The sequence below is a fragment of the Cibotium barometz genome, chromosome 13, assembly GCF_041138505.1.
Source record: "Cibotium barometz isolate CiBa-2024 chromosome 13, ASM4113850v1, whole genome shotgun sequence".
NCBI lineage: Eukaryota > Viridiplantae > Streptophyta > Polypodiopsida > Cyatheales > Cibotiaceae > Cibotium > Cibotium barometz.
Window position 1 is genome coordinate 39741692 of NC_141058.1, and position 26172 is coordinate 39767863.

At 45.6% G+C, this 26172-nt stretch overlaps 1 protein-coding gene across 1 annotated transcript in view; it reads left to right on the forward strand.

Moving 5' to 3' along the window:
* The window catches only part of LOC147632671 (serine hydroxymethyltransferase 4-like), a 49535-nt gene extending 25066 nt beyond the window's left edge, over positions 1-24469 (forward strand). The window contains exons 3-4 of the mRNA XM_086807476.1: positions 23686-23787; positions 24050-24469. Coding sequence (XP_086663602.1) covers positions 23686-23787; positions 24050-24294 — 347 coding nt within the window. The 3' untranslated portion in view covers positions 24295-24469. The remainder of the gene's footprint in view (positions 1-23685; positions 23788-24049) is intronic.
* The last annotated feature ends 1703 nt before the right edge of the window (positions 24470-26172 follow it).

Consider the following 26172-nt stretch of genomic DNA (forward strand, 5'->3'; position numbering starts at 1 on the left):
CAACATCCAAATCTTCAACCCCATCCTGACCAGGATCTACAAGTCCATGTGTCTCCTCATTATCCGAGAACTCCTCATCAAGCAATATAAACTTCTCTGGTTTGGGAGAAGCCATATCACCAAGCAAGCGCAAATTAGCACTTACAAAAATCAAGTCATTGACTTGTTTAAAATGATCTAAGGTTCGTTGAAGCTTTCGCCCCCCCCCCCCCCCCCCGCTCGAGCTGCCTTCGCCGTAACCCGCCTGCTCGCACCCCCCCTCCCCCTCCCCGCCCTCGTGACTTCGCCTCTCCCCGCTTGCTCGCACCCCCCCCCCCCGCGTCCCTGTGCTTCTCCCTTTCGCGCCCATCGCCCCCTGCCCGCCTGCCCCCGTCTCCTTTGCACCCCCGCTCCCCCCTTCCTCCGCGTCCTGCCCCCCCTGCCTGTCCCCCGCCCTCCCCCCCCTTTTCGCGCTTTCCCGCCCCCCCCTTTCGCTCCCCGCTGCGCGCCCCCCCCCGTGCCCTTTTTTTCTCCGCCTCTGCCTTCCGCCTCTCCCCCTCTGTTTTTTTCCGCCCCCCTTTGTCTTTCGCCCCTCCCCCTCTGTCTTCCACCCCTCCCCCTTTGTCTTCCGCCCTTCCCCCTCTTCCCCTCCCCGCTCCGCTTTTTCGTGCAGCTTGGTTCTTGCAGGACCCTCCGTTTTTCGCTTCGCCCTCGACTCAGCTTCAGACTCTGATGGAGGTTCCTCCCGCCCCACCTCAGAGGGCCTCTGCTGCAGCCCCCTTGCCCGCCCCTGGGGATACCCCCATCAGGCTTTCTCTTTCGCTAGAAGAGGAAGCGAGCCTCGCCGCAGAGGTGGAACGCCTCCAGGCACATTCCACCATTTGCCGTATAGTTGGTACTCGCCCCAGCAGAGGGGAGATCCGGGGTCTTCTCCAGGCCCGCCTTCTTGCAGATGTGGGCAAGATCCTGGACGTTCAGTTACTAGGCCGTGGACACTACCAGATTGAGTTCGAGACAACCCAGAGCGTGGCCCAGGTCCTAGCCATGAGTCCCCTTGACATCAGGGGCGCTCGGGCCTTTTTCAGACCTTGGCAGCATGGTTTCGACCCAGCAGCGGCCGAGCAGGGAGAGCGCCTATTCACAGTTTGCTTTCTTGGACTTCGCCGCGAGTACCTTCCGCTCCTTTCTAGGATAGGATCATTGGTGGGCTTGGTGCTTGAGACTGGCCCCACAGCAGCTTCAGTGGTGGCTAGAGCAGCTGGCCTGCCTTCGGTCAGAGTTTTGGTTCCTGACATCTCCTCCCTTCCGAAGGTCATTCAGTTACCTAGGATAGGGGGGGGGATGGATCGATCAGAGAGTGGAGTTTTCGGGGCTCCCGAACCAGTGTTTTATATGCAGGCAGGTCGGCCACCTGGCCAAGGCCTGCCCTCGCAGGAGACCCCGACCTTCACCGCAGCAGCAGACCCCCGATGGCCCCCCCATAGATGCGACTCGGCAGGCAGCCTCCGGCCGGGACACCTGCACAGTCCACAGAGACCTCGGATTGGCAGCCTGGACAGGGGTGTCATAGAGGGAGACAGCCACAGCAGCATGCCCAGAGACCGACGCAGCAACAGTCACAGCCTCAGCATCACTGGGTTCCAGTGAGGAACAGCTTTGCTCCCCTCCAGGAGGAGACCCCAGCGTAGACTGAGGATCAGGAGATTCCAGCACTCCCCCCTTCGCCCCCACCCTCCACCCCCCCTCCCCCGTCCCCCCCTCCCGCCTCGCTTCCACCTTCGCCTCCTCCCATTCCCGCTCCCGCTTTTTCAGCGGCTCCTTCCCCACCCCCCCCTCCTCCCCCTCCGCTCGCCTCAGCTCCCCGGGAGGCACTGGCAGCACCCTGGCGCTCACCTGCAGTCCGGCGGGCACAGAGCACCGACCTTGCTCGAGCACCGTAGAGGAGACCTACCATGCCGATTCGTGCTTCACGGATATCCTCTATCCGCAGTCGGCTGAGTAGTCTCGACACTAGACAGTGCTCGGAGGCTTTCGACGACTTCTTCACACGCCTTTTTGGAGCGGAGGTCCCCCATGAGCCAGCACCCATCAGAGTTCATGTGGTGATACCTCCGGCCCGAGGGGAGGAGGCACTTGATTCAGCGGTGGCCTTCTTCTTCCCTCTCTGCAGCACTAGCGACCGAGAGTGGACTCTGGATCTCGCTCTTAGTATTTTGAAGACTCAGGCAGTTGAGTTTTCTTACCATGTGAGCGATTTGGAGATGACAAACGTGATAGGCCGACTCTAGGAGTTGGCACATTTCTTTGATACCGGGAGTGCGGATGCCTCCTGGAATCGACATTTGGTGGTTCGCATAGTGGCAGACCTAGCACGAGACCCTGGCTATGTATGCATACATGAGGTTTCTCTCTCCGAGCGGGATGCAGTCACTATGGGACACAGCCACACTGGCGCCTGGTCCAAGACTCTTGCAGCACACCGGGTGGGCAGATTCGTAGCCGCTCGGATAGGGATTACTCTCCATCCAGCCGCTTGCGAAGGCCCACCGTATGGCTGAGACAGCCTCCACCTCAGCAGGTCATCCATGAGGATCATCTCATGGAATGTACAGGGCCTTGGCGGCGCACACTATGTACGTTATCGTGGCTGCTTGAGGCAGGAGCTTCAGAGATGCCTGGTTGGGGGCAGTATTGATATTCTGATGATATAGAAGCACCATTTGAGTGAGAGCAAGATTCGGAGATATGGTTTGGTGATGCTTGGTAGATGGGACACATTTTGGTCTGTTGGTTTTGGCCCCTTGGATGGGCAGGGAGGAGTATGTATGGTCATTGCGGATGTATGGCGGTAGGCCATTGTGGATCGCGGGGTCATTGTGCTTGGTAGAGCACAGTATGTTATTCTGAGGATGCACGATGAGCACTTTGGTGTGCTCAATGTCTATGCGCCCAACCATGCTAGTGCCAGAGCAGAGTTTTGGACCCTTGTTACAGATGCATTGCCCGAGGCCGCACATTGGTGTGTCGGGGGAGACTTCAACATGCTTGAGAACCCGGCCGATAGGGTGGGAGGCAGTCATGTTACAGTGCACGGCACGGAGCTTGCAGCTTGGGAGCGATTTTGTATGACACTGCGGATCACTGATGCAGGGCAGCATGAGGCTGTCTTTCGTTCTCAGGACAGTCTTAGTTTTTCTCGGTCGGATCGCCGGCAGGGAGGGACTAATCTATCACGGATTGATCGCTTCTATGTGGGCGACAGGTTCGGGGAGCATGGTGGCTCCGTTGGCATTCTCGCTGGCACCTCTTTTTCAGACCATGCGCTAGTTATTTTGACACTTGAGGAGAGGACACGAGAGACCAGCTTGCAGTTGAGGATCTTAGAGAGGATACTTACAGATCCCAGTCTCTCTGAGGACATTGAGAGGATATGGCATGATAGCTAGAGCTTTGACCTGGATGCAGTAGGCCAGTGTGCCCAGGGACTCATCGAGCTCAGCTCTTTTTTGCACGCTACAGCCTTGGCACGGCTGGGAGAGACACGAGAGCGGGAGCGTCGCTTGAGACGTAGCCCTGCTTCGCTCCAGTGTCTTCAGGAGCAGCTGCCTACATGTGAGTGGGTGGCGTCCCAGCTGAGCCAGGCACACCAGGAGGTTAGAGAGGCAGAGGAGCAGAGACACGAGTTCTACTATCATCGCCAGGCCTCTCAGTGGACGCAGCTTGGTGATAGAGTGACTGGGGAGTTTTTTTTGAGATCACCAGACCCCGCCATGCTCGAGCAGGAGTACACCGGCTCAGGAGGCAGGACGGATCGTTAGCCACTGAGCCCGGGGAGATTAGAGCTATTGCCACTGAGTTCTATAGAGACCTGCTTTCAGCGGAGCCAGCCACGGAGGCACGTGATGCTTGCATACAGACTGTGTGGGCCCATGTGCAGAGGAGGGTCACAGATCGTATGCGCACAGTTTTGGGTGAGCCCCTTTCAGAGGATGAGCTTGTTGAGGCCTTGAGGGTCCTTCTGCGTCATAGTTGCCCTGGGGAGGACGGATTGACGCCTGCCTTTTTTATGCGCTATTGGGACCTTTTGGGGCCAGGCCTCCGCAGGGGCTTTCAGTATGTTTTGGACACTGGGGTGATGCCACAGAGATCTTCAGAGGGCTTGATCTTTCTTATCCCCAAGGGGGAGGGAGTGTCAGATGATATTCGGCATTGGAAGCCTATTACGATCCTCAATACTGTCTACAAGGTCCTAGCAAAGGCCTTGAGTTTAAGGATCTAGCCCTTCCTTGGGGAGTTGATTCATGCTACCCAGACATGATTCGTCAAGGAGTGTAGTATCCTTGACAACATTTTCACATTCTGGGAGGCGACGGCCCGAGCTAGATTTCTCGGTGAGGACTTGGTCGTGATGCTTCTCGATTTTGAGAAGGCATACGATAGAGTCGATTGGGGTTTCCTAGAGGGCACTATGCTTCGCCTGGGTTTTGAGCCAAACTGGATTCGAGGAGTGGCGGCTCTATATTCCACAGCTCGTAGCCAAGTGTTGATGGCAGGAGGACGGGGGCCGAGTTTTGAGTTGACCGGTCAGTCCGTCAGGGATGCCCTCTCGCTCCGTTCCTTTTTCTTTTCTTTGCAGAGGCTATGAGCATGTATCTGACAACAGAGGAGGTTGGTTTGAGAGGACTCCAGCTTCCAGTCCGGGGTGAGGACCTGCTCGATTCTGAGTTTGCTGATGACACGGGTGTTGAAATATACAAGTGAATAGGGTGTGTGTGGGAACAAGCTCTTGGATAGAGGCTGTAAAAGAGAAGATGTAATTGTGAAAGAACCTGTGAAAAGGTGAGAAGAATCTACTGGGAGAGAATAGTGGGTAGCATGAGAGAATTTAGGAGTGTGGAGATATTCTGGGAGATATTCAGGGAAAAGAGAAGAGGTGGAGAGAATCAGGCAAGAGGTGGAGATATTCTGGGAGTGAATCATGGAGAAATCAATGGGATTTGATGCTTGATGTAAACTCTATAAATTGAGGCATAGCCCTAATGAGAATTTGCTGGTTTTTGAGTATCCATGCCTACATTAATCTATTTGCTAATTATTCACTAATTACGTCTTAATCATTTGCTAATCACTTTGTTAATGATGTTGATTCTAGTGTTTGATCCACCATAGCTCATCATTATGCTCAAATTTCAACATGGTATCAGAGCCATGCCTAGAATCCATCAGATTTATGAGCCCATTAGTTAATTAATTAGGATTAGTAGAAAATTAGCAAAAAAAAAATCAAATTTTTAGTGAGTTTTCACTTCTCCCCTTTACCCCCAGCCAGTGGAGGACTCCATTCTTCTTGCACAGTCAAAATTAGGTCTTGTGCTTCTAACACAAGCTAGCTAACATCCTGGGCTTCAAGCCCATCAAGAAAACGCAGCAAACCGTCGGCGCATTCAGGAGAACTCCACGTTTTTTCTAGCGCAGTTTTTTCTGACAGTTTTGCAGATCTTGTGCTCATCAAATCAACTTGCTTCAATTCCTCTTAGCTCCGGGGGTTTTCAAGCATGCTCTACAAGCTGGTGAAGACAGAATTCAATTTCATCAAGTCTACAGTGAGATCCAAGCTCTTCATCAAATCTGCAGGTGACTTTGGTAAAACAGAGATTAAGCTTTCAATATTTGGTCAAATCTTGTGTTTCTTGGCTTAATCCTCTACTAGACTCATTGCTATTGATAGCATTTGAGCTCATTTGAAGTGGAAGGCACCAGATCTGGACTCCCCGTATACTTTGTTTTTTGCACACAAAACAGAGCATTAATTTGCTAATCAGTGATTAATCAATGCTAATCACTGTATTTTGGTGCAATTGAGGGTTCAAATTAACCATTAGGTATCTGATACAGATCTCTAAAGCTTCAGATTGTAAATCGGAGTTGGTTTGATACTCCAACCATCCCGTACAAATTGGTTACCCTTAATTTAGTGTAATTTTTGGTGATTTTATGCTGATAAAATTATTGTAATCATCTATTAAACACCAGATTGAGTTGTAAAAGGGTAGACACTGCCCTTGAATCTTGAATTTGGATCAAGAGGTAAGACCCCCTTCACATCACCATGAGTTCAGCACAGGAAATAGCCAAATTTAATGGGGTACAGTTTTATACATGGCAGACAAAAACCATGTATTTGCTGATGAGGAAAAATCTGTGGGGATTAGTTGAAGGGAGAGATGAATGCCCAGAGAGAGGGCGTCTAGCCTGGGGACCATTGGCGGCAAGCCTAGCACGCAGTTTTGGAGATTGGCAGGCCTTTGCAGTCTCCCGGAGGAGATCCAGGCGGAGAGGCTGAGTCACTTCAGAGGGGGGCTGATTATGAGGGATGACATTCAGGAGGCACTCACTGAGGAGTGGTTCACGCCTTTCGAGCGAGCGGCCCCACGGTGGATGGGAGCCTTTACACAGTTGGAGATCCTGATTGTTGTCAGAGCTTACACTGAGGATGGTAGATGCCTCTACTATGAGATACAGGATGAGGGCCGACTTCAGAGAGTGGAGGCGGAGTCGCCTTTGGTTGCAGAGTGCATCTTTCAGAGGATACGGGTAGTGCCCCCCGCCACTTCTCGGAAGTGGCATATTGATCCAGACCTTGCAGATGTGGACTGTGATTGGCGCATATGGGCATATGTTGCGCGCCCCTTGGCCCGGCTCCAGCGGGACCCTGGCGAGTACGAGTGGCATGATCCTTATGCGTCCCCCGAGGCCACAGAGATCACCTTTTTCCAGTACACTGTTCGGTTTGGGAGGCATATTTTGATTGCGAGGAGGATGGTCTCTCCAGCTGCATCGGAGCATTGGCGGCTACAGGGACTCTCACAGGAGTTCCTGGAGGATTTTTGGACTAGGCACTGGGCTAGCCGACAGGCACGCAGGATCTCCACTTTCCAGTGGCTGGTTGCCCACAGGGGCTCTGCAGCAGTCGGCACCTGGCTTGTCTACAGTGGCCTTCCGCCGGCCTGCGTCCGATGCGGCCACCCATTGGAGACACAGAGACATTGCCTATGGGACTGTCCACAGGCGCAATAGATTTGGCTGAGGATGCTGCGCATTTTGGTCCCCCTCTCTCCAGAGGGCATGTATACGTGGGGAGCCGTTGCTTGGTCGACTTCGTCAGGGCTTGCTTTGGGATACGAGACGGAGCAGGACAGCCAAGCCATTAGATTCATTAGGGGCCAGTCTCGCCTTGTTCCTTCACCGGATTTCTCGTCCGCCAGCTGGACACAGGAGAGGGATTTACGATGGGAGCTCCTCAGCAGCCTCACCATATGGTTCACTTGGAGAGCCCGCTGTTTCAGGGTCTTTGAGGGGAGACTGGAGCCACCAGCAGAGATTGTTCGGGCTATCTGGCAGGAGTTGATTCACACCCTGCGAGGACAGTATGACCGCATCCGGGGCGACTCGGATCGAGCGATCTTGCGGCGCTAGGCCTTCCACACCACTTGGCGCAGCGGCCCTTTCTATGCTCTACATGCGGGTACCCCCCCTTTGGCACTACAGGCCACCTGTTTGGATTTCTCCCCCTCCTATTGTATGATATAGCCTCTCAGTTATTTGTACTTTTTGGCACCTAGGGAGAGTCTCCCTAGCTGCCTTGATTGGATCTCTGCTCTGCCTTCTTATGAGCAGGAGAGGGTTTTGTAGCCCAGTGGGCGTTTTTTTTATAACTAATGAAAGGATCTTTTCTCGGAAAAAAAAGTCATTGACTTGTGTTGTCTCAAAATTTGTTCCTCTTCTTGGATGCAACATGGCCGAACATACTCCATAGTTGCTCAATCGGAGAGGAGCTTGCACCTTGAGACAAGATCTTTACTGCCAATGATTGAAGCTGTGGTGTACGAGCCCCATAATCCTCCCACCATAAAGCAACCCCTATCTTAAACCTATCTCTCTGTGCATCAGCCGATCCAAACCTTCCCAACTTGCTGCGATAAAATCCAAGTTGGTCTTTCACCAACCTTCGTTTATCTGCATCATGAACTTGCCTAGAAAGCACTGTCTCTCAACCATCCATCACCTCATCATCAACCTCTTGTCCACATCCTTGGAACTCGGGATCCAAGACATATAGGAGAATGATAACCATTCCATCGTGCTTCACATAATTCTCTTACCTCTGCATATTTCTCATCAGACAAGCCCATTTCTCCTATTTTCTCGATCATTCGGTCAGCCCCCTCATAAACCTTGCCAATGCATGGCTCCCGTCCATCTGCAATCCGCATCAAGCGCATGATCGGCTTCATCATAGCATTGATAGTGTTGACTTTATCCCAAAATGTGAGGTCTTGTATGGTTCTTGCAACCTCTATGTCGGCTCTTAACCGAGAAAGAGCCCATCCCATCCACTCATTGCATACAACCAACTGCTTCAAAGGCAAGTGCACTTTGGATAACCTCTTCATCATGAGAAAGTTATAACCAAAGCGTGTCTCTGAGTACTTCAATAGATCCTTTTTGGGCGATCTCTTGTGGAATTCATTCAAAATAAACTGATGGTTTTGAATGAAGCTTATTATCTTCCTTGCCTTTTTAAATGTGTGGATCAACCCATGGCAAGCTGCCAACATCCTTCAATAAGTTGCTCAAACAATGAGCAAAGCATGGACTAAATGTGATATGCAGATACCTGTCTTCAAGCTTAAGACTAGCTGCTCTATTTGTTGCCTCACCATTAGCTAAGAATTGAATAACATTCTCTGGTCCAACTTTCTCAATACCTTCGGCCCACTCTTCCACAAGCTGATCTGCAGTTTTTCTAGTCCCAGAAGCATCATGTGAGGAAATGAATTGCATTCTTCCTCGAGAATAAGCAACCATGTCATGAATGGACCTTTTTCGAGTGTCACTCCAGCCATCTGCAATAAGTGACACACCATTCTTTGCCCAACTTTCATGCACAGACTCTAAAGCACATTCAATTGCATCTTTCTCGTTTTGCAACAAGGTGGTGCGTAGTGTCTGATACGAAGGAGGCTTGTATGTTGGGCCATACCGTGCAATCTCTTGGACCATTTCAATGAAATATGGAGACCTGGCAACATTGAATGCTACATGATCATGATAAAAGAACCTTGCAACAGCTGCATCTACCCTCTCTTTCTTGCGGGGATCCCAAGCTGCTCCCAAGGTTTGCTGCTTGCCGGAGCTTGCACCCATAGACTGCGAATCTTGGGTAAATGCAAAGCTCCCAAGTCCTCCATACTGTTGTCCATCTCCCAAGTGTACATCTTCCCTATGTCTACTGAAGTAAGATGCATCAATTGCCGGTTTCTTTCGTGCACATGCTTTCTCCTCTTCACTTGGGTACTTTGCCAAAAGCTCTCTACGTATTTCAGGTGTTGTCCCTGGGCATTTGTTCACTTGTGCTTTTTTCATTGTTTACATGGCATAGATGTGCTCTCACATGGTTTGCTCCTCCTGACTTCTCTTTGTTACATTGCTTGCATTTCCATCGTGTTGCGCCTCCCTTTGATGAATACCTTTCTAGCCTTTCAACCTCGTTCCACCAAGTAGCATTCGAAGCCGATGGCTTTGAACCCGAGTAAGCCATGATTTTTGCAAATTCGGGCAAAAAGTTGAATAGACTTTCAAAGTTAACCATTACAGAGAAATGAGTCCTTTTTTTGTCTATTGTTTAATGGGGAGAGACTGTGCAGTCCAGATTGTGACATAGGTAATTTTTAAAACACCAAAAGTTCAAACAGAGAAAGAGAGAGAGAAGAAAGAGAAAAGCTTGCTGCCTTGCCTTGTAAAGATGTAAACTGTTGAACTTGAGTCTTGATCACTCTGTTGCACAGGGCCCAGGCAGGTTGCACTGTTGCTGTTTGCAGGCTGGTACCAGGCACAGTGTTGAGTGTACTACTGTTGTAGACTTGTAGATTGTAGTAGAATGTAGTGTACAGTCACTAGTGTACACGGTAAGGGCTAGGGGCTTGGAGGCTGGGGCAACTCAGGACTGGCTGGCAGCAGCTGCAGCAGACTATAGGTCGGCTAGATGTACTGCCTGGTACAGAACAGTATGGGCAGGCAGGCAGGCAACAGCAGTACAGGGCCACAGGTGAGAGGCTACAGGTCGGCAACAACAGTATGGGCGTCGGGCAGGCTGTAGGTCATGAATATAGTTGGGCCAACCCTCTTCAAGCTCTTCATTATTGAATTGCTCCTCACTCCGCCATAGTGGGTGCAATAAATGGGAAACCGCATGGATTGGTAAGAGAAACCAATCCCATATTTGGTTCCATACCTCTCTAATGTCATGGACCCTAAGCAATGATAGAAGATGCATCATGCATGTCATATAAGCATACAAAAAACAGCCATATAATCATGCACGTCATAAATAAGCACATTGCAACCAACATTATGAATTGTTGACATGCTTACCTGTCAGCTGTCAGGGTAGTGCATTGATCGAGTGCCTCACAAATCCTGTCCATTAACTCATACAAGAGTCCAAGTGTGCTCACTGTGCTGCCCTCCTATTTGTAATGCATGGAACACTGTAAATGGACTGAATCGCCTTCACAAGTGCTTCAGCCTCCACCCTCAAGTGTCCTGCATAATTGTGCACACTAACTGTATGGCCTTGGGCTGCTCACGTTCCTCCCACAATAGCCACTTCCGCGAGACAACAGTGCGGACCCCAACATGCCTCTCAACCACAATGCCTCTTGTACAACCTGCTTTTGAAGCCTTGCTCTTATGCTTACTCTCTTTATACTGTGGCGAGCATCAAGGGAAACCTGCAACGACACACTTGCCGATCGAGTCCCTGAACACACGCATCATCATGCGGTTAAATTTAAATGTATCTGGGGCGTTTGTCAAGCTGAAGGGCATGACCACGAACTCGTAGTAGGCCCGTTTAGTTTGGAATGTGGTTTTGGGGGTGTCCCCTTCCACAATTTGTACCTGATGGTAGCCACTTTTTAGGTCAATCTTCAAAAATACCTTAGCTCCATTCAGCCTCTCTAATATGTAGTCAATCCGAGGGATTGGGAACTTGCTTTTGATTGTTTGCTTATTGAGAGCGCGATAGTCCACACAAAGTCAATCCGAGGGATTAGGAACTTGCTTTTGATAGTCTGCTTATTGAGAGCATGATAGTCCACACAAAGTCGGGAGGTTCTTGTTAGCAGTCATCTCCTGTCTATATAGTATACACCAGGGCCTTTGTTGTGGGTGTACCCGCCCATTAGGTGTTTCTCCAATTTTCCCCTATTTTTCCTTGTATTTTTCTCTTGTTTTTAGTGGTCGTGGGGCAGTAGATGCTGGCCGCCTATTTTTTTTGGGTCTGGCCGACTGTTGTTTTTGGGTCGTGAGCATACGGGGCTGTTGTTGGCCTGTTTTGGGCTGGCCAACCAGCAGCCCTGGACCATATATATAGTGGGCCTAGCTCCCACACCTATTGTATTGGGTATGTGTACCGGATCTTGTATATAGAGCAGAGTTCATACAACTTCTCTCTCTCTCTCTCTCTCTCTCTCTCTTTTGTGTTTGCTCTTCTCCACACAGTTCAGTGTTTTCTAGGCTGGTGGTTCTCTCTTGTGTTTGCTCATCTTCATAGTTGGTGTCTTGCTACGTTGTGCTCTTAGCAGTTTGTTTCATATCCGTTGCATATTCTGATAGTTCCACCCCTTTTTTTACAAAAAGGATTGAGGCTGTGAATGGAGACACTAGAGCGTATGAAACCAAATTGCAACAACTCTTGGAGTTGTTGGTCCAACTTTGTTTCCATGGCCTTCTAAGGTGATCTGGAAAATTGCTTGGGGGTTCGGAACCTAGAAGGAGCTCAATTTTGTGGTCTGCGAGTCTAGATGGGGGAGCTTAGGGGAGAGATTGTCTCGAAGAAAGATCTTCTGGACCCGATCATGCAGGGCCGTGTACTTCTCAGAAGCACTAGCAACTATGGGGGTGGTTTGAACATTGATCACCGCACATTGTGCACCTCTCCGAATCTCTCGTTTAGTCTGGATATGGCCAATGACCGGAAAGTTAGGTATCCTTGGCTCACATTTTATGATCACGGGAGCCTTGGACACATTTCGGGTAATCCGAAAAGTGTGTTGCTCGCGATTAATGTTTGCGGTAAACTCGTGAAACCATAATGTATGTGCCTACAAGAAGGGCAACCATAATCCCTCCACTTGCTATCCACCGAAGTCAACAGGAAACGAGCTCAACGAGCAGCTTGTTTCGTAACCACGTCCCTACTGTCAAATAGGACGATGACTCTGTAGCCACCAATATAGGCGAATTTCTTGAGCAACTCATTTCGCTCATACTCCTGGGCATGGTTGTTCTTCTACTTATCTTCGAGCTCCTGGCTGACAATGGTGACCATGGTGTGGGAGACTGGCTCACCACAGAAGCTGTCAAGGTGGGAGTGGTGATCTGTGGAGGGGTCTTCTTAGAGCATGCCCTAGAAGTATATCCTTTTGTATGACAAAGAAACATCGCCCCTCCTTATACTGGTTGTGGTCCTCGGGAATGAGCTTATTACCTGTCTTGCCGGCCTGAGCCTTTTGGTTTGGAGTAAGGCGAGGTGCATTGTTCGAGTTCTTGGAGCGAGAGGCTCCTGGGGTAGACCTCAATTAGTTCTGGTTTTGGCCCTTGCCATTGGTAGCTGTTGCTGCCTTGGTCACTCCGTATTGGGAGGTTTATTTTCCATCGTTGTATTTTATCTCAGCACTTAGTGAAAGTGAGTGCCCGATCAAAAGTTTGTGGCTCAAACATACGCACATTCCATTGGATTTGCGTGTCTAAACCGTAAAGGAATTGTCCTTTCTTGTCCTCTTCTGATTTTTGCAACTATAAAGCCAGGTGAGTGACTTTATTGGCAAATTGGAGGACTACATGCACATTTTGGCGCAATTCCCGATACTCATCCTCGCTCAAAAAACCGCTTCTTGAGGTCCATGACAAAGTGGTCCCATTCATAGGCAGCAACCCCAAAGTGGGAATCTACCTAGGCCCAATGTGCCCACCAAGAGATACCTTTCTCTTCTATGTAGCAGCTAGCTAACACAACTTTTTCTACATTTGACTTTTTACTAGCGGCACCGAAAAGACTAGATTTCACTTATATGGTTATGTTTTGTATATTTTACATGAGCGCTTACCAATTATCTATGAAAGGCAAGCCACAAGATAACTTAATGAAGGGTACAAGTGAGTAGAAGGTTTACACTAGTGTAAGCGGTCTAGGAGGCCTAGGACCTAATTTTTAACTTTGGCCGCTTAAATGGTGTAAATCCTAGAAACAAAGGAGATAAGGCAAAATGAAAGCCCAACCCCTCATTCTTTTGTATTCTCTTATGCATAATGCTCTCTACTCTCCCTCTTGCCTCTTGCTTGCTTATATGCATGATTTGAGCTCTCTAGCTAGCTGTTTGTCTATGTTTGATTGCTTGTATGCATGATTTGAGCTCTCTAGCTACTTGTCTATACATGTGTGAGTGAGTGAGTGAGAGAGGATGGAGTTGAAGCAGTTGAGCTATGAGGAAGGCGACAAGACGGTATGAACTCTTGTGTGCTCCATGGACAGTGCTATGTACGAGAATCCCAAGCTACACATGACCATGGATGCTTAGAGAGTGGATCCTTGGTTGACTCGTCTCGGACTAGGGCTCACAAGGGACCAGTTACCACTCTAAGTCCTACACCTGTTGTACAGATATGTCCACGTGGCATCCAAGTGCGAGATGCACGTGACACTGAGAAATGGGACTTAACGCGGGTTATGTTACCACTTGAATAAACCTTGCAAAAATATTTCCACTTTGAATTACCCGAACAAACCTCTCAAAAAATTACAAACCTCTCAAAAATTACATTTCCACTTTGAATTGGAAGAACCAACCTCTCAAAAATTACATTTCCACTTTGAATTGGAAGAACCACCGTATTTTGCCATAGGAGTGATGTGGTTCCACATGGCATCCTTGGTGCAAGGCATTGTGACAAACACAGGGCAAGATTGCCACCCTAGCAAGAAAAATCCCCGTTTTTTTGAGAAAATCAAACAAAATCAGCCAAAATTGAGTAAATCAACCTGAGAAATAATAGATACGCGAATTGAGAACACTGGGAGGAGCTGATTTGGTGACGTGCAAGTTGCTGGTGTAGAGAATCCAAGGCGTAGAAGACATTTTTTCGAAAAGCATGAAGTCTCTGGTTGATTTGGTAAAAACGCCCAATTTCATGTGGATAGGGCTTGGGCAGGTATGAAACACATTTCATATGTTTGAAACGTTTCATAAGTTTCAAAATTCATACCATACGATACGTGTTCCATAATTACTATGATGCTAGTCAAACTAGCAAGAGTTGAGTCACACTGGAAATGGGGACTACTAGTGACACTAGTAGGGCCTCGACTCTAGTCACACGAGCAAACAAGACAATAGTTTTTGGATGCTAATGATGCACTCACATCAATGCTAAGCAAGATTAGGGAGTGAAACGGTGACATGGACCAATAGTTGGGAGTAGGGACACAAGTTGGGCACAATATGAACACAATAAATAGTCTTTTTAACGACTTTTTGGGGTCATAAAGCTGATGTGAATACGACTTGCTATCAATTCCAAGTCAAGGGTCATTCATGGGCATCTCTTTCTTGCGGCACACATAGGTGTCCATACCATTGGCTAGAAGGCATTTCTCAGCTCCCAAACGCAACCATTACCACATAAGTTGTGAATTAGCAAGTCATCCTTGTATGCATCCGTAGATAGGAATGCATAAGTAGGATCTAAGTTAAGATTCGTGTTCATTTTTTTTTTGGGGCACTTTAGCGCGTGTTTGTATGAGTGATATAATCAACCCTGTTTAAGTCAAGATCCGTGTTCACCATTGTAAATATAGCATGTTTTACAATATACAATAGATTGGGTCTTACCTCTCCTTCACTATTGTGTCTTGCTCAGTTTTTAATTAGCATTAATCTCTCATGTGCTTAGCGCTAATCTATAGTTAAGTCTTTGTGTTGCTTCACTCATGTGACATTGGTATCAGAGCTTAGATTCATCCTTGGTAGAGTTTGTGCACGATGAATTATGGTTTTTCAAAATTAGGGTTTTTGTTTTAGGGCTTGCACCCAAAATTAGGGTTTTCTTGTTTTCCAAAATTAGGGTTTTCGTTTAGGGCTTGCAACCAAAATTAGGGGTTTCTTTTTTTTTTTTGCATCAGATCATTCCTTGTCTCAACATTTTAGTCGCAACTTTAATGTGCAAAATTAAAAACCAAATTAGGGTTTTCAGTTTAGGGCTTGTAGCCAAAATTAGGGATTTTCATGTCAGGTTTTGTAGTCAAAATTAGGGTTTCATTGTTTTGCATCAAATCAGCCCTTGTCTCAATGTTTTCAGCCCCATGTGTAGTGTGCAAAGTTTAAAACCAAATTAGGGTTCACGTTTTTGTATTTTCAGCCCATTTTTGTATGTAGCATAGGTTGCATGTAGACTAGGATCAACAAAAGTCTTAGCTCTAACCTAGGTGGGAAATGGCTTCTTTTGCATGCTCCCTCGACAAGAACCTCACCCGAACATACGTAGGCTTTAATTTGAAGTTTTTACGCAAAAATCAGAAAAGTCTTGATTTTTTTCTGGATTGGGAAGCTTAAATGTTGGTGCCGAGAGTTGTTTTTCACTAGAAACCTAAATTTTTGTAGAAGCAGTAGCTTGAATTAGAGGATTTTTACCAGATTTCAGAGAAAGTTTCAAATTTATATAAATGCATGAATTTGATGATTCTTTTGCATGCTTCCTTGACAAGAACCTCACCCGAACATACATAGGCTTTAATTTGAAGATTTTACCCAAAAATCAAAAAAGGTCATTTTTTTTTTTGATTGGGAAGCTTTAATGTTGGTTTAGAGAGTTGTTTTTCACAAAAAACCCTTTTTTTTTCCGAGAAAAAGATCCTTCAACTAGTTAATGAAAAACAGCCACAAAGGGCTAAGTACAACCACGATGGGCTAGATACAACCTCGCCTTATATAAGGGTGGGAAACAAGTGATCATAAGGGGAAGAGATGCTTCTCCTCCGGTTGGCTGCTCTATGAGGATAAGGCTATCTCATAAGGTGGGGGGGGAGAGGAAAACAACCACACAGGTGGTCTGTAATGCCAAATGGCCGCCTCTATCTATGAGGAAAGGGCCAGGCCTCCAAAGTCTCAAGAAGGCTTTCCGCCGCTTCCGCATGTGGTTAGAACCTCCTTGTAGCTTCCCCTAGTGACCGTGGAGGGTGTGAATGATATCAAGCCATAAGCTCTTAATGGTCTCAGCCTGCAGAGTGTGGGTACCCTCGATGGCCTTGCTGCATCTAGCACGCCAGATGTGCCAGGCTGCTATGCTACTGCAAATCTCCCATCTCTGGCATGAGCTTGGTCGCCAATCACCTATCGGTGGGGTGTAGCTGGTACTGCTGCAATACGATGGTGGGAGACCTGAAGGGCTAGTCCTCCCCCATCCTCCTCATAAGTCCTGACCACTGTAGCCTTGGTGGCCCACGCGACAGTACCCCAAGTGATGATCCGGATCGATGCCCTGTCCATAGCGAAGATGCGGAGAATCCGTTGCCAGATATGCTGAGCCTTTGGGCAATCCCAAATGCAATGTCACTGAGACTCTTGGGGGTGGCTGCACTGCGAGCAAAAGCTGCTGACCAACCTCCAACTGCCAACAAAGTATCGACTGCCAAACTCCTGTGTGCCATCAGCCAAAGAAAGAGAGTGATCTTTCTCGGCCAAAAACTGTCCCAAACCCTCTTCTAGAAATCTGAAAGCAAGCGTTGTGATAGGCCCTGAGACTGCCAGTGTGTTGCTACTGCCGGTGTGCCATCTATCTTAGGCATCTGGATCCTGCAGAAGCCAAATTCACTCTTATGAAAGCACATGGCCACCTCTTCGGTTGGATGTAAGCACTTCAAGCACTCACATGTGTACCATCACCTAGGCCTTCTCAACATAGCATTTGGAAAGGATGGTTTCATTAATCTCACACCAAAATGAGTAAGGGAAAAAATTGAGGTGGTGACCCAAGGAGATAGTCTCATACCTACGCACGAAGTTGGGCGCCAAAAAAGAACTTGTATCTAGGACATTGATTTCATTGCCAGAGTCGTACCTCAACTTCCACACTTCTCTCACCTTGTCATTGAGAGGCAACCCTCAACCCCTATTGTTTGAAGAGTTGGTTGGTTTGCTATTACAAAGGAACAAATGCGGAAGAATAAGTCTTCCATGGCACATGGCAGTGATCAAGCTTTATTTGCCCATGATAAGGGCAAGGGAAAAGCAAAGAGTGGCTATCAGCCCAAGGCTGATTCTGGACAGCCATCAAACAAAGGCAAAAGTGATGTAGATCAGCCCAAGAAGAAGGGCAAGTGTCACTACTACAAGAAACCAGGGCACTACATTAGAGAGTGCAGGAAGAGATAGGCTAAAGAGAAGAAAAAGAAACCAGGTTTGTCAGTGGAGCAAGGGATGAGGATTCAGCACACTTTGTGTAGGATGATTGGGCATTCTTGGTATGTAGTTATGATGCATCAGAGGAGCACTTGCCTCTCAATGTGAATGAGAAACAAATCATTTGGTACTTTGACAGTGGCGCTTCTAGACACATTACATCAAAGAAGGATTTGTTCATATCATTGAGGGCTGCCCCAAAAGGGAAGAAGGTCACATGTGCAAACAATTCTTCGTATCTAGTACAAGGCATTGGTGAGATTATGCTCACAGTTGCAGATGGTTCAAACCTATGCATTTTAGATGTGTTATGTGTCTGAATCAAGAAGAATTTGCTGTCAGTCTCCTCTTTTGCTCAAAGAGGCTATGCTGTGAACTTTGAGGATGACAAATCCACAGTGAGAAATAGAGAGGAAGATTATGCTATAGTCACTTCTGGCACATTGTACCAAGGCTTGTATCATTTGGACACATATGAGAAGAATGGACAGGATGCAGGCTTGGCCACCACTTAAACTTCTGTCATGCAAGAGGCAGAGTTATGGCATGCCCGGTTTGGGCATGTAAATTTTGGGCGTTTGATGTTGCTCCAGAGGCATAAAATGGTGCAAAGTATGCCACATGTTGAGCTGTCACCTAAACATGTATGTGAAGGGTGAATTTTGGGCAAGATGCACAGAAATGCCTTCCCCAAGGATGGATTCGTAAGGGCTGTCCAGAAATTACAGCTCATACTCAGTGATGTGTGTGGTCCCATGGGGACACCATCATTCGAGAAGCATCTATACCTTGTAACATTCATTGATGACTATTCGAGATTTGCTTGGGTTTACCCTTTCAAGACAAAGTCTAAAGTCTTCATGTGTTTTCAGCATTTTGTTACTAAAGCTGAAAATGAGATAGGTTGCAAAGTACGCTTAGATCGAGGGGGGGAATACATGTGAGATGCATTTAAGGCATATTTGGTAGAAAGAGACATAAAGCATCAATGTACTTTGCCTTACACACCATAGCAAAATGGTGTAGTAGAAAGGAAGAACATGTCATTGATGGAGATGGCAAGATGTATGGTTAAGGGCAAGAATCTACATCACAAATTCTGGATGGAGGCAATTATGTGTGCTACACATGTTTTGAACAGGTGCCCTATGAAGGCTTTGAAGACCACCACTCCTTTTGAGGCCTGGTATGATAGGAAACCTACGGTTGACTATCTCAGAATTTTGGTTGCCTTGCATATGCTCATGTGCCTTCATAGCTTAGAGGCAAGTTAGATGACAAGGTAGTCGAATGCATATTTGTGGGCTACAACAGTGGTAGCAAGGGATACCGTCTCTACAATCCATGTAATCAAAGGATTTTTTAAAGTACAGATGTTGTATTTGCTGAAAATTCAGCACAGCCACTTGCAGAGTTTAGCAAACACTTTGAAAATGGTCCACAGGATATGTTTGAGGGGCTGATTCCATTGGGCATAGATGGAACATCAGACCAACCGCAAGAAATGCATATTGGACAGCCTATGGGTACTGAAAACCAGCCCCCAAATCAGCCTGTTGCTCCTCATGTTGTACAAGAAGCTGTTTAGGAAGAGCGGACAGCCATGCAAGAAGCTAGAATAGTGCCTCGTTGGCTGGTTCGTACTTTGCAAGAGAGCAAAATTTCAGCTCCTCTACCTGGGAGGACACGGGCCAGCTTTAGAAGTGCTCAAGAACAGGCAAATGTATTATGCATGAGTACTATTTGTGATGAAGATGAGCCATATTCATTTGAAGAGGCTCAAGAAAATGAGCATTGGATGGAAGCCATGCAATCAGAGATGGATGCTATCCATAAGAACATCACTTGGGATTTGGTTGACTTGCCTCTAGGCAAGAAACCCATTGGCACAAAATGGGTGTACAAAGTCAAACAGAAATGGATGCTATCCATAAGAACATCACTTGGGATTTGGTTGACTTGCCTCTAGGCAAGAAACCCATTGGCACAAAATGGGTGTACAAAGTCAAACGGAAATTTGATGGTACTATTGACAGGTACAAGGTCCATCTTGTGGCCAAAGGTTATGCCCAACAAAAAGACATAGACTATGATGAGACTTTTGCACCTACTTCTTAGCTTACGACTATTAGATGTGTTGTTGCGTTGGTTGCCTATCATGGATGGAAAATGCATCAATTGGATATAAAAACATCTTTTCTTAATGGAGACTTGCAGGAAGAAGTTTATGTAAGTGTGACATGCGAGGGATTGATCATAGTAAAACAACCTTAGGCTTAACTAAACTTCACTTAGAAACACTTAAGAGAAAGAGAATGGTTTCAATGCAAATGCAATGCAGCTTATTAAATGCAATGGTTACAATGAGATCTATGAATAGATCTATACTTGTCCTAAATGAGTATCCCTCTCGGGAAGAGAGATATAAGTTGAATGAAGATGACGACTAAATGTTCCTTTCTCCAATGCTGAGGTCCACCCTTTGGCTGCTGGCTTTCGTCCATGTAGGAGGTAGGAGGCTGGCTGAATGATGACTGCTGTCTATGACTGAATGCTGCCTATGAATGATGCCCTTGCTCCTTAGGCTGGAAATGTTGAGAAGAAGAAGATGCTTGAATGAATGATGTGCTTTTGCTTTATATATGAGATGTTGCTGCTGGTCAGGCAGAACATTGCTGTCAGCCTGTTTGACTAGATCCTCCACGACTCATAAATGCCAAAAAGGCCTCTTTATCTACTGTTGGCTGGTTCCACAGGTCCCGACCTGATGTGATAAATGCTTGGAATGCTTTATGAGCTGTTGTAACAACTGGATTAATGCTTGAATGCCATGCTTAATGCCAAGAGTGCTATGCTTCATGCTCATGAATGCCTAGAATGCCATGTCACCTGTACACCAACTGGGTGTGCACGTGACATTCCCCTGTTAAACTGTTGCTAGGTGGTACACCTAACAACCCTTCAACTCCATTGCTGATCCTCCTCCACTAAAATCACTGCCATGCAATGCTGCTATATTAAATGTGATGGCTACAATGAGATCTATGAACAGATCTATGCTTGTCCTAAATGAGTATCCTTCTCGGGACGAGAGAGAAGCTAAATGAAGATTCTTTCTCCAATGCTGAGGTCCACCCTTTGGCTGCTAATGCTTGGAATGCTTTATGAACTGCTGTAACAATTGGATTAATGCTTGAATGCCATGCTTAATGCTTATAAATGCCTAGAATGCCATGTCACCTCTACACCAACTGGGTGTGCACGTGACAGTTGGATTTGTGATGCATGGTAAAGAAGGCAAAGTGTGCAAGCTCCGCAAATCACCTTGTGGTCTCAAACAAGCTCCAAGAGCTTGGTATGAGAAAATTCATACATACCTGACCATCCAGGGATTTAACAATAGTCCAACTGAGAGCACCCTCTATGTCAAAGAGGATCATGGTATTTTGATTATGCTCATACTCTATGGATGACATGCTTATGATTGGAAATAATGAGGATGCAATATCAGCTTTCAAAGCTACATGAAAGACCTCATTTGAAATGTTAGATTTGGGGTTATTGCACTATTACTTGGGCATACAATTTCTGTAGATGAATGAAGGCATTTTTATGCTTCAATCCAAATACATACAAAAACTCCTACATAAGTTTGGCTTCCAAGATTGTAAGCCTATTTCCACACCTGGAGAACCTGGGCTCAAATTGAGCATGTATGATGCAGGAGAGTGACATGAGCTTGTATAGCTAGGCAATCTGCTGCCTCATATACTTGTGCAATATACGCCCAGATATTCAGTTTGGTGTGTCCCAATCAAGCAAATTCATGCACAGCCTAGGGACAAAGCATTCACAAGCTGTGAAATGCATTTTTTGCTATCTTTAGGGTACCTTGGATCTTGGATTGTTATAGCCCAGAGGAGAGGGGGGAGAGGGGGCAGTTTGCAGCTCCATGCATACAGTGATTCAATTGGGCTGGTGATTATGACACTTAGCAATCTACCAGTGGGAATTTTATTTTTATGGGTAGTTCATGCATATCATGGTTAAGTAAAAAGCAACCCACTATTGCCACATCTACCTATGAAGCGGAGTATAGGGCAGCCTTCACTACTATGGTAGATTGTGTATGGCTAAGAAGGTTACTTGCAGATCTTTGTGAGTGTCAGCAGACACCCACCACCATACTCACTGACAGTCAGAGTGCTATGGCCGTGGCACGGACTCCAGTTTTCCATGCTCGTACCAAGCACATAGAGTTACATTATCACTATGTCAGGGAGAGGCTTCATGCAGGGGAGATCACTTTGATCTACCGCCCTACACAGGGCAATGTTGCATAGCTGTTTACCAAGGCGTTCCCTCTAGAGAAGTTTGAAGGTTTCCGCAAAGCTTTAGGCTTACTCTTCTACAGGGAGTGATCTGCGACCTTGTATAGGTTCACAACATCACTAAGGGGGGATTTGAAGGCGTCTTACATATCTTACAAATTAGTAGTGCTGTGTGAACATGGGCTTATCAGGGTCACTTTTTTCCATTGGGTTTTTCCCCCCTGGACATCTAGTGTGAAAGGACGAATACAGATACGCACACACTCCTCTTTAAAACTTTAACATATAAAATAAGCCATTGACAAATAGTTATTGGTTACAGATATCATAACTAGAAAATTCCATCCAGTCCCTTGTTTCTCAAGAAACAGTATCACTTTGGACTCTCCGTTGAGACCAACTGGTCATCAGCAACAACGATATCCAGTAAACAGATTACAATAATCATTTCGTCCATTATACATATCTTCCACGACATATGCATGGGTGTCATAGGCACCACGAGCCTGTGCATCTCTTGGTCAGAACCCTCCAGGATCCTCCTTAGGTGTATTAGCACTTTACTCAGGGATCGCTTCATTGGCCCTCGTCCATTGTATCGAAAGCGCACCATTTTTCAACCATACCGAGGCTGGTCAACAAGACCCTGCGTGAGCCGTCCTTTGAACACTACCTGCAACCGAACTTCCCTTAGAAAAACATATACCAAATGCTCTCTCCAGCATTCTGGCGTAAGCTAGTCCTTTAAGAAAATAGGATTTCTATGCAAGTTTTCAGTTTGATTTTCTTTTGAATACAAGGAGTATTTCTTGAATCAGTATCCCCAAAACTTCTTAATCGGAATTCTGAATTTAATACCAGAATTCCTCAAATTCTATAACCTTGATCCAGAGATCAATTCGAAGGGTCACAAACTTAGTTTCAGATTTGGCAGGAGTTTTGAGTGTATTTTTCTAAACTAGTCACACCTTCTTTCCTCAAAACTGACGAAAGAGTTTGGTCTTGGTCATAGTCTGATTCAAGGTTCGAGTCGAATAAGATTTTTCATTTCTCGAAAAGGTTTGATAATTTAGTTACTATTTTACTAAATTTCTTTCTTTGAATATTCACTTAACTGATTTCTAAATTAGTTACGAATTCCAATAAGGAATAAATTAATCACTTATCTGAATATTTTGATCTCGATAGATTTCCTCAATTTTCTTTTTACAATCCGTGTGAATATAAAACGATAGAATAGAAGGATCTTTTTCTCGGGAAAAAAAAAAGGGACACTACACTTTATATCTAGTACTTGTACTTCATTTTCTCATGACTCAATATACGTGCAAGTACTTCTCCCACTCTTGCTCCTTGTCGTATTGCTTCCTGTGAGCGTGTGTGTCCTTCATTGCTATCCATACCCTAACTATAGCATCCAAGAGGGCCAACACTCAACACTTGGATTCATCATTGTGCGCATTTGTTGAAGGAGCATGTGAGTGCGTAGCCACATCAACAGTGTAAATTGCAAATATTTCTTTGAAAGTATTGATCATGAAGTCAAGGTTAGAATCTGGTAGAGTGCAGTAAACATTATTTATCTGCCATAACTGGTGTTGCCTGAACACAAACTATTTAGCATCAAAGGATATGCATTGTCGTCACATATAGAAAACAAATCCAAAGTTTGTCTTGATCTCAAATAAAAGAAGAAGAGAGAATGCAACTTCTTTTGTCAAACTTCATGTACTGTTGTTCACATCCCCAACTTGAGCTGTATTTGATGCACTTGCTTTATATTTTTTAGGATTTACCTTTGGTTCACATCTCCAAGTTGAGTTGTTTTTGATGCAATTTGTCTTTTGATTTTTCAGGAAATCGGTTCGAGAAAGTATGTGAATCATGCCACATGACACTCAACAAGAACGCAGTTTATGGAGACAGTGGCGCTTTTGCTCCTGGAGGTGTTAGAATTGGTAAGCTTTTTCCAGTTGACATTTCTGCACCCTCGGGTTTAGAATTACATGCCTATGAATGTGAGTGTTGCATGTGTCAAGATAACATGGTCTCTTTGTATAAAGATCACTGACTTTATTTATTTGTATCGTTAAAACTGCTCAATTAGAGGATTTACTTCTTATCATCATTTGTATCTTTAAAACTGGTCAATAAGAAGATTTACTTCTTGCTTGTGTGTCTTCAGAGCACTTAAAATCTTCATTTTGTATGTGTTTTCAGGAACCCCTGCGATGACTTCAAGAGGTTGCCTGGAGGGCGACTTTGAGATGATCGGAGAGTTCCTTTTCAAGGCTTTGCAATTAGCCATAAGCATACAAAGGGAGCATGGAAAACCACAGAGGGATTTTCTCAAAGGCCTGCAGAACAACAGGGATGTTGATGATCTCAGACATAGCATCGAGAAATTTGCCTCTACCTTTGAGATGCCGGGCTTTGACACTCTGAGTATGAAATACAATCAGTAGTCATCTTTCTTTAAAAGGTTTACTGATCCTTCATGGTGTAAGCCATTACCTGTAAAACATGTAACTTCACAACATCTGGTTTGACCGGTAATAGTTGTCTTAAATAACGTACTAGGCTTAGTTGGAACTTGTAATGTTTTTCACTTGTATAAATAGCAAAAAGCTGTCTATTCAATGGGGAGTAGCAGTGAGGAATGACCTATGGATTTTTTAGGAGCTATCGAGTTTAGTTTTGGAGGTTTTGTTCTAGTAATTAGCTGCTCAAGTTTCCATTGAAGGTGCAGCACAAGTCCATTTTACTAGAGAGACCAGTATGTTCCATAGATCACTTCAAAGACTGGAGATTGATCTTTGGGAATCACCTCACCTGAGATATGGGTTAAGAGATAACTAGGGTTAAGACAACATGATGGAGGGATCAAGCCGTGGGATAGTAAAGGGGTAGTGAGAAGTGAAAGACACTTGAATTATCTGAGAGATGCCAACCCAGAATACTTTATCAAGCAGGTCAATCATGAGGTGGAGCCACTATTTTTTGGTTCTGTAAGGTTGAAAGACCTTGTGATAGACCTCTACTCCCAAATATTCTAACAAAAATCACAGCTGAAGTAAACTGTGATGGTAAAGCGTCTCACTTGGAGCCTCACCTGGCACTCTCTTGGCAGACAGCTACCCGATTCTTAGACTTCCCAAATTTGCAGACTCAGTCTAATCCCATCCATCTCTTGGGTTAGAGCCTTCGCTCGACCACTCTCAGTGGACGGATCCTATGGTCTTGGGTTGTGCCTGGATACAAAGGAATGATGCCCAAGGCCCCCTAGCCGGCACACATGCAATAAAAACAGGCACACATAACTTCTTGAAAGAACAATCTAAAAGAAAATCTTTTCTAAACAATCTTCAATTTCACAATTTCAGTTCTAGTGTCCAAACAACATTATGGAAACCATAGTATTAATATGTAGTCCATACAAAAATAACTAGCTTAAAACAGCGTGAACTTTCCATATAGAGTACTTAGATACTCTTAGGTATACAACCCATGAGAATGAGCCCTCAAGAAAGAGGTCCACCAAACAATAACGAGGGATTAGGTCCACTATGATGTATACATTGGAGTCGTCGAGACAACTCGTACACAACTCTCGGGAATTTTGAGTCTCTTAGAAAAGTTATCGGCCGATCCACGTTTAGTCTGAGAGTGATCAGGGTCTTGGAGAAACACCTTCGTGTGAAATCCTCGGAGCCACCAAAAATAGTTTTTCATAAACAATCTTTAAAAGCAAGACAATTTAAAACATGCATGCACCAAGTATCCATTGAAATGGAACCTTCATGGCATGTAATCCACTACATATCTTCTCTTTCCAATAGTCTTGCCATATTCCTCATGGCCATTTTTGGCTTTAGTCTCATAAGGCACAATTTCACAAAGCGTTTACTTGAATTACAAAGATTAATCTTTGACCTTAAGAAAATCACAATTTTTCTTGAAAACGATCAAAAAACTATGCTTAAGGGTCAATTTAATCTTTGTTATAAACATGGTCTCAATTAGCATATGAACATGGTTTGAGATATAAACTAGGCTCTGAGAGATACACCTTGGTCTATTTATTTGCAAACGAGGTCTAAAAATATTAAACGAGGCACATAGAGTTTTGTGTTCATGCAATTGATTAACTATCAATTTGATTAGCTATTAATTTCTTATGCAATTGATTAACTATCAATTTCACTTGAGGATAATCAATAAATTCTTGTTAACAAGAAGCATCCCCTCTCTTCAAGCGCCTCTCTCCTATCATCCATCTCTCCAAGCACCCCCTAGATCTTATCACTATAATCTATCAAGACCAAAACTCTCTTTATTCTCCA